General features: G+C 43.5%; 1 protein-coding gene across 3 annotated transcripts; it reads left to right on the top strand.

Annotated features, from left to right (window-relative positions):
• Nucleotides 1-4,100: 4,100 nt before the first annotated feature.
• On the top strand, nt 4,101-9,118 carry PFN4 (profilin family member 4). Of its 3 annotated transcripts, none has more exons than XM_053667097.1 (5): nt 4,101-4,356; nt 5,165-5,342; nt 5,757-5,894; nt 6,682-6,787; nt 8,847-9,118. In XM_053667097.1, exons 2-5 carry the CDS (start codon nt 5,226-5,228, stop codon nt 8,873-8,875), a joined length of 390 nt encoding a protein of 129 aa, XP_053523072.1. In that variant the 5' UTR covers nt 4,101-4,356; nt 5,165-5,225; the 3' UTR covers nt 8,876-9,118. The 3 variants fall into 3 exon arrangements, with proteins under 3 accessions (XP_053523072.1, XP_037021291.1, XP_053523071.1); XM_037165396.2 differs by having other exon boundaries at nt 4,101-4,390; XM_053667096.1 differs by having other exon boundaries at nt 4,101-4,390; nt 5,107-5,342.
• Nucleotides 9,119-9,348: the final 230 nt, after the last annotated feature.

Here is a 9,348-nt window from a genome sequence, read left to right as displayed (position 1 = left end):
TGATATATAATAGATTAAAATTTTATTTACCAGTGTTACTCCAATAAATTCAATATAAATAACTAGATAAGTAAATAAACAAGAGTCAGTGAACTTTTACACAGATCATTAGAAATTATCCAATCTGAAAAATGGAGAGAAAAAAGACTGGAAAATAGTGAACACAGTCGTAGTGACTTATGAGACAAGAGTGCAAGGTTCCACAAGTGGGAAGCTAGGGTCCTAGAAGTGATAAACAAAAGAGTGGAGCCTAAAAATTGATTTGAAAAATAATGGCTGGGATGAGAACTTCCACTTTCAGACCAGATAGAGTAACAAGGAACACATTCACCTTTAAAAAAAAAATAACCCAAACAACAGTTTTCAAGACATTGGGTGTCGGTTAATGAAGGACAGTGGTCCCTGAGAAACAGAAAACAAAGCAAGCCCTATACTAGCTCAGTTTAGCACCTGGAAAGACTCTCCTGAACGGCACAGAGAGGTGGGTATCGGGTGGAACCCCTGGAGTCTGGGGAGGCCAGAGCAGCTACGGTTTACAGGGCTGAGAACCAGAAGGAGCAAAGTTACACAGAAAAGAGAGTTTTGTGGTTCTGCAGGGGGTTAGATTTGTAAAGGGTCCTATTTGACTCTTCAGCTGAATGTTGAACGCTACATGCACGTGGGGAAACTACCCAAAGAAACATTGGGTAAAGAAGTACCTGATAGGATTTAGGGGAACAGTCTTTAGAGGTCACACAACCCCAGACATTATTCCTCTTAACATCACCCAGAGTGAAAAATCTCCTAGTTTGTAAATCATGGAGTTGAGTACTTGGAGGAGTTTTGTACAAGTAAGTACTAGAGAAAAACTGGTCATACACTAGATGCCACTACGGTCCTGCCTAGGAGAGCTTGGAGGCAAGGCCTGAAGGAATCAGGTTATATCCAGGTAACTAAACTGCATCTCAGAACCAAGCTCAAGAATCGTTATGGGAAATCAAACCTATCCAGCATTTCATAAGGTAAAATTCACAATGTCCAGCATTCAATAAGAAATCACCAGGCATACAAAGAAGCAGAAAAGTTTGACCAATAATGAAGAGGAAAATTAATCAAAACTGCTCCAGAAATAACACAGATGATATACTTATTAGACCAGGACATTAAAATAAGTATTATAACTGTAGTTCATAAGTTCAGGAAGCTGAAAGAAACAGTAGACATTTTGAGACAAGGACGATACAAGAAAAGACTCAAATAAAATTTCCAGTGATGAAAATTACAATGTCTCAAGTGAAAAATACACAAGACAGGCTTAGCGGCAGAGCCAATGTGACAGAAATAGTAAACTTAAAATCACAAAAAATAGAAGCTGCCCAAAACAAAATGCAGGGGGAAAAAATAAGGGTATAAGTGGGCAATGGGATGATTTCAAGTGGGCTATTACACACCTAATTATTACACACAAAGGGGGAGGAAATAGAAAAAATATTTGAAGAAATAATGATTGAAATTTTTTTCAATTTTGAGGGGCAACTACAAACCCACAGATGTAAGAGGTTCAGTGAAATCCAAGCAGTGGAGAAACTGGAACACTCATACATCACTGAGAAGACCATGAGAAGGTAAAGCTACTGTGGGAAGTAGCTGGGCAGTTTCTCAGAAAGTAAACAGAGTTATCGTATGACTTAGCAATTCCATTCTTAGGTTATATCCCCAAGAGAATCGAAAACATATATTCACACAAAAACTTGTATACAAATGTTCATACCAGTATTACCATAATAGCCCCAAACTAGAAACAATCCAAATGCCCACCCACTGATGAATGGATATACAAAATGCAGCCTATCCATATAGTGGAATGTTATTTAGCCACAACAGGGAACAAACTGCTGACACGTGCTAGGACATGGACGAACCCGGAGACAGTGTGCTAAGTGAAAGAGGCCAGTTACAAAGGACCACCCAGTACTGCAATGATTCCACCTGTCTAAAATGTCCAGAATAGACAAATCTGAGAGAAAGTAAATCGGTGGTGTCCCCGAGGCCAGGGGGACAAGGGAATGGACGGTGACTGTTACAGGGTACGAGGTGTCTTTTGGGGGTGATAAAAACGTCCTGGAATTAGAAGTGGTGATGGTTGCACAGCCTCGTGAATGTACTGAAAACTACTTAATCACACCCTTAAACTAGTGGATTTTATGGGATGTGAATTATATCTCAATAATAAAAGCTCAACAATAAGATATCAAAAAATATAATTTAAAATCAACAAAATATTTGAACAAACACTTCACTAATATATAAATGGCAAGTGAAATATGAAAATATGCTCAACACCATAGTCATTAGGAAAATGAAAATTAAAGCCACAATAAGATACCATTATCCATCTTTTAGAATGTCTCAAATTAGAAAGACTGTATAGAATTTTGGCTAGAATGCAAAACAATTGGACCTCTCATACACTCTTAGTGCAAATGCAAATTAATACAATCACTTTGGTAAAGTTTGTCAATTTCAGAAAAAAGCTAAATTCATCTACCAGATAACTCAGCCATTCCACAACTGGATATTTATTTACCCGAGAGAAATGAAAGCCTATGTCCATACAAAGAGATGCACATGAATGTTGCTAGCAGCTTCATTTGCAAAATCTGCAAACAACCCAAATGACCATCAATCAGATGGACAAATGGCAGTCTATAGCATTCAACAATAACAAAAAAGGAATTAAGTATTGTACATGCAACAGCATGGATGAATTGTAAAATTATTATGCTAGGTGAAAGATGCCAGAAAAAGAACACATAATGTAAAATTACATTTATATAGACATTTTAAATGAAAAATAAACTACGGTGACAGAAAGCACGTTGGAGATAGCCTAGCTGGCTGGCAGGGAGGGAGGGGTTACTGGGGACACAGTGAAGAAGCATGGCAGGTGTTGACCATGTTCACTATCTTGTGGTGATGGTTTCATGTGTGATTACTAGTCAACACGTATCAAACTGTACACTTTAAATATGGGTAGTTTACTGTATGTCTATCAGGTATACCTTAATAAAGATGTTTAAAAAAGAAAGAAATTACAATCTTAAAAAAAAAACATGCATAAATTTGGGTGATGTGCTTCAGGAGAAACTTTGTAACTTATATTAGAAAAGGCATATCATGAATGACCCATGATTCCAACTTAAGAAGGTGGAAAATGAAGAGCAGAGTAACACAAAGTTAGTGGAATGAAGGGACTAATAAAGAACAGAATGAAACAGAAACCAGGAAAAAATATTTTATTCCACACAAGCCAGCTCTCAGTGCAACTGCCCAAGTGCAGACTTCAAAAGGCCACACCACTGAACCTCCGTGAGAGGGGCAGCGGCCCCAACCGTTCTGTAGACTCCTGAGCTTGAGGTTCATCGACGTCCCAAATTTTCACTGTGGTCCCAAATAACAGAGCCTTTAGAAAAATTGAAAAATCAGCTCCTTTGGTAATGAGGATTCACCATCACCTTCTTTTCTTCTGTTTAATGCATAATCAGAACTTGCCCCCCCAATGGAGGTGGAACGGATTCTGGACATTGGCCGCCCGCACTTCCCCCAACAAGGGGCCTTCACCGCAGCTTCCGAAAAGGTCTTCGGAGCCAGCCTCCTTAGAGCTGGGGGGTTCTCTCTGCGCTGACCCGCGCCCCCCCTGAATTCCAGGCTTCCCACGCCCTCCCGCAGCAGAGCCCTTTGGAGACAGCGTGGCAATGACCAGCCCGGCTGGTAGGAGTCTCATTGCAGCAGTTTTCTGTCCGGTGGCCGCAGGTTGCAACTTTCTGGCTGCTGAGGTCCAGGCCGACAGAGCTGCTTGGAGGGACTTTCACACTTTTGCTTGTCCCCGGGGACCCCCGCCCCGGCCCAGGACCGTATCTAAGGGAACAGCTATCAGCAGGGCTCCCGCGTCGTAAATTTACGGCACCAGGGCTGCGACCCTTCCCTCCCAGTGGGTCGGCACGAGGCGGGGCCTCCGCCCGGGCCTGGCGGGCAGGGTGCTGGCCGCACCCGCACCCCGGCCGCCCTCCCGTGACCCGCAGCGCTTTGGGCGCCTCTGCAGCGCGCGCGGGCCTGGCCAGGCGGCCACGGCCTGGAGGCGTCGGCCGCGGGGGAGGGTGCGCCTGCCCGACCCCACGGCCTCAGAGTAAAGAACGTTTCGCGTCCAGTGTCCCGGGACGTGGGAGCAACGGCAACAAGCCCACGCGGTGCGGAAGCGGACGGAGGGCCCTGGGCTCCGCAGGGGCCGCCGGCTCGGGAGACCCAGCCGTGGTTGCCTCCCTGAGCACCGTGCAGCCGGGGTCCCGCGGCCCCTCGGCCCGAAGTGCGGGTTTGCAGGTCCGGGTTTGCGAACCGAGTGCAGTGCTTCTCGGTGAACGGCAGCTGTCGCAGCCAATAGCTGCCACCTCGCCTTCCCCTTGTCCGTGGACCGGCTGTTGCTCCGCCAACAGCCCCGAGCTGAGCCCCCGCTGCCGCCTGGCCCGCCGCGCTTCCCCCAGTGCCTGGTGCCCCCCGTGCGTCTCCCCAGCCAACTGCACTGCTATGAACCCCCCACCATCGCTCTCAATCCCGTTCTGGGGAACCCTGCCGCCCCCCCCACCCCACCCCTGCCCCGACCTGTGGCCTGTCCTCAGTATCTCTTGGAAGGACGAGTGTTTGCAGGTTGTTGGCCTGATGAGGACCGTCCAGGAAGACGGTGACTGTGCAGAAAAGGTCGTTTAAGCAGCTTAGAAGTGTTTTTAGTCCCCTGGGCCGGTGTCCTGATGTTAGTCAGTGGGAAGTGAAGGCGAGGACTCAGGACCAGCACATCGCTCAGCCTCCTTTTCTTCGATCCGTGCCTCCCCAGCCCAGCGGTGTTTGTTTTTTGTTTCTCAGTCCCAGGTGACTCTGGGGCAAACCACGGCCATAGCTGGAAAGCTGTGAGCTGGGATTGTCCAAACTCACTGCATAACCTGCTCTGCGTGAACTGCGGCTTCCCTGATTCTTCGATTTCATTTTGCTCTTTGAGTTTGGGTTTGAGTTTGAGTTTGAGTTTGAGTCTGAGTTTGGGTCCCTCACGACCGCCCCTTTCACTCTTCATCTTTTCAGAGAACACATGCTGGTATTGCAACGGTTCGAAGCATCTCAGGGAGATTTGTACCCACAGGTCTTCTGAAAGCTAGCCAGAGCGGATCCTTTCACTACAGCCTCCTTCAGAGCCGAGGGCCATGAGCCACCTGCAGAACTTACTGTTAGATTCCCTCCTGGGCACCAAGCACGTGGACAGCGCGGCCCTCATCAAACTCCAGGAGCGGAGCCTGTCTGTGGCATCGCCAGGGTTCAGTGTAAGAAAAAAAAGTTTGGGCATGGAGTTTTAAATTTAAAAAAGAAAGTCTGGGCATAAGCATTTCAAACACACTATTCTGGAAAGAGCTGCAGCAAACACTCTAGGTTTTGAGGCCGAATGGTTTGTGTCACAACTGCACAACCACTCTGCAGTTGTCATGGAAACCGGCCAAAGATAATACAAGGAGGGACTGGGCGTGACCGTCTTCCCATGAAACTTGATTTATGGATACTGAATTTTTAATTTCATATAACTTTTATCCATCACGAAATTATTCTTTTGATGTTTCCCCCTACTACTTCAAAATGTGAAAAAACCCATTCTTAGGTGCAGGCATTCAAATGCAGGGAGTGGGCCAAACGTGGCCAGCCTGCTGTAGTTTGCTGACTCTCGGTCTATTTAACCTCTGCAGGTAATGCCCAGTGACGTGCGAACACTTGTGAATGGGTTCGCCAAGAACCCTTTGCAAGCCAGAAGAGAGGGATTGTATTTCAAGGAAAAGGACTACAGATGTGTGCGGGCAGACGATTATTCTCTTTATGCTAAGAATGTGAGTACTGAAGTTTGAAGACAGCCGGGGAAAACCTTCAGAATTTGACTCCAATTTTCTGCATCTTTTCTGATCTTATCTGTAGAACAGACTAAGCCCATTATTGCAAAGCAGTGTTTGAGATCGAGGTCTAGTGCCAGGAGAGCGTATGCAAAAGAAAGTACTAACAGAGAGCTCGGTTTTGAGAAATATTTATTCCAGAATCTACCAACTAAACCTTGCCTTAACTGTCTCTTTCCACTATAGTCTATCCTTTGTATTCCACATCCTCCTTTAAAAAAAGTGCTATCACCCTGTGCTTAAAACCCCTCTGGACTTTCTGTTGCCTATTAGGAATTAAGGGGATGAAATCTCATTGTCTGAAAGCCCGATAGTATGGATTAGGCACACTTCATCCACATTATGAACTAAGTAGCCTCATTTTACAGATGAGGAAACTGAAGCTAAGCATGGTTAAATACTGCTTCCATGGTCATGCAGCAGAAAATGGAGGTGCTGGGATTCAAACCCAGAGCTTTCCAATTCCACAATATATCTATACCCTCTCTCATTGGGATAGGGGTATATTAGAATCAACTGGGGAACTTTTTCAAAATATTCACGCTATTTCTACAACACCTAAAACTTTTAGAGTAAGGCAACTAAATCAGTGGAACAGAGTGGAGAGTCCAAAAAAGAAATGTAGGAATATATGTAAGTTGGGAAATTGTGAAAAATACGGCTGGAGCCTAACTGCTAGTCCTGTGATCAGAACCAAAAGAAGGCATTCAATTTTATTCTCATCCAGGAAAACACTGGTGTGATTGTTGTGAAGACCCATCTGTATCTTCTGGTGGCAACTTACACTGAGGGCATGTATCCGAGTGTCTGTGTGGAGGCTACAGAGAAGCTGGGTAAGTTTGTCTCCTGGTGCCTCTGTTCATTCCCTGCAGTAGTTGAGTCTTCTGACTACAAGGGACAGAGACCAAATCAGCTAGGATATGGAAAGTAGGGATTGATGGGGAGGACACTGAGAATTCTTTTAGAACCACTGGAAGGATGGAGTCCAGCTGAACACCAGGAAAATGATTCCAGGGACTGGAACACTGCTAGAACTTTTCTCTGGTCTCACCTTCTAAGAGGGTCAGGTTTGTTCTGTCCCAATGTGAACTGCCATCCTTCCTGACTGGTATCATGGCCAAGCCTCACATTTTACCTCTTAATTTCCTTTAAAACCCTGAGTTGACCTGTCTTGGATCACATGGTTTTACCCTTACGTCATTCAGCTGGGTAGGGGAGGAGGAGGGAAGCAACAGGTGGAAAAAACAAGAGATGTAGTTGCTGGGGGCCACCCTATAAAAAGAGACTTTTTACAGAAAGAGAAGTTTTTGTGAGCCAGGCAACCAGCTTGTTGGTATCAACTCCAGTCTCCTTCCACGGCTATACATTATTGAGTAAAGATCTAATATAGAACTGGAAAATTATATCTATGTGAGTTGAGCTTAATAAATGATATAAATTATGTTTGCATTTAGGTTTTTAATCTCCCATAAATTGAAATTTCTAAAAAGTTTTTGGAGTTACTTCAACAATCTTTTGAAATAGTTCTTTCCTTACTTCCACTAGTAAGGAAGGCAGCAATTCCTTCATTCTTTCAACAAGTAGTCATGATAGACAATGTGCACTGCACTGTCCTAATAAACTAGGAAATCGGGGTGTGTTCTTTGACCTCCGTACCTCTACACTTGCTATCCTATCTTCCCGAAATGTCTTCCTTTTCTGTTCCTGCTCCCTCACGTCCAGTTGGCGTATTCCCCAAAATTGAAGACCCAAGTGAGATCTTAGACATCTCTCCACTGTGCTATGTATTTTTTGCATACCTTTGTTATTGCTGCCCTTATAGTTCTTTGTTTACCTAAACTGGGGGCCCCTAGAATGCGATAAGTGCATTGTAATCATTTTCCTTTCTCCAGCACGTAAATTAGTGTCAAATGTCGAGTAGGCAATTAATACACGTTTGATGAACAAATAAATGAATCCTGCCTAGCAGGATCAAGGAAGGCTCCAGAGAGCTGAATCTTAAAGATTAATTGAGAAATTAGGTACCATTTCAGAAACTATATATTCTTTTTTTTTTAATTCTTGCATTTGTAATACTTCCATTGTTCCACTCTGTATGCATATTGTGAAAAAATGGTGCTCAGAAATCATCACAAATAATATACGGGATATACCTCTGAGGCTTCAGAAGGAAGAGTTCTAGGACGTGCAGTAACGTTGCATCACTACCAAAGTACATCACTAAAGTGATGCTTCAATGATATTACACTGAAACTACCAGAGGAATCCAAATATAATGGTCTGATCCAATTAAAACATTAACCTCGATTGTAAAAAAGGTACATTTTGCAGGGTGATTTCTTTTTTAAAAAAATTGTATTAGAAATTAGACATTCTTGCTTAGAGCCAAAGACTCCAAAGCATGGGTATGAGACGAGGATGGCTGAGATCATGCTGCTGAGACCCTCTGCTCCGGGGAGGGACGGGCTTGCCTGAAAGAGGCTGGATGCTCCTGGGGGAGGGATGCAGCTGATGCCCACTCAGGAGCCAGATACATACTCACTCCTTCTATTTTCTTCCCTCGTTTTTTTAAAGTATATTTTTCTCTATCAAAATTTTACATTATAATTATAGAAAATTTGGGAAGCAAAGAATTATGACTATTTAAAATTGGTATTATGAAAAACTCTAGGAACACAATTGATATTTTTCTATTTCCATTTGCCCGGATAGACAAGGAGCTCCTTGAGGGCAGGAGCTGGGTCCTAACCATCAGTCATCCTCGTATCTTCAGTACCCAACATGGTGCCTAGAACTTGCTAGTCACTCACCAGATATTCAAATAAATGAATGAATCATATTGCAGGCATAATTTGCTGCTCATGAATAATAACCATGTTCTGTTTCTTTCAGGAGAATATCTAAGAAAAAAAGGAAATTAAGTCATCAGAAGACTATGAAGGACAGCTTTTATTGTTTCAGAAGATAACTACAGATTCTAAAACAAAAGTAATGCCTTCTCCTGTTGTTGAAAAAGACCAGGCAGAATATACTAAAGAGGAAGAATGAGTTAATAGAGCACTTTTTTAATTTCAAAAGATCTTTTAAATTGGAATTATTGGGCCAACTTGTTTGTTTTTTAAGTGTTATTCATTGGCATGAGTGTGAGAACACTGATAGTTTGTTTCACAGGGCATATCTGTTGGGAGCAATTATACCAACGATTGTCTCTACTGTCATAGGGTTTTTTACACTTATTTATTTTTAATTGTGGCAAAATACATATAATATAAAATTTACCATCTTAACCACTTGTAAGTTCACTGGCATTAATGACATTCACATTGCTGTGCAAACATCACCAGCCATTCATCTCCAGAACTGTTTGTCTTGCAACGCTGAAACTCTGCCCGTC

This window comes from Artibeus jamaicensis, unplaced genomic scaffold (genome assembly GCF_021234435.1).
Source record: "Artibeus jamaicensis isolate MK-2021 breed Jamaican fruit bat unplaced genomic scaffold, CSHL_Jam_final contig_465, whole genome shotgun sequence".
Taxonomy (NCBI): Eukaryota; Metazoa; Chordata; class Mammalia; order Chiroptera; family Phyllostomidae; genus Artibeus; species Artibeus jamaicensis.
This window is presented reverse-complemented; position numbering and strand designations above follow the sequence as displayed.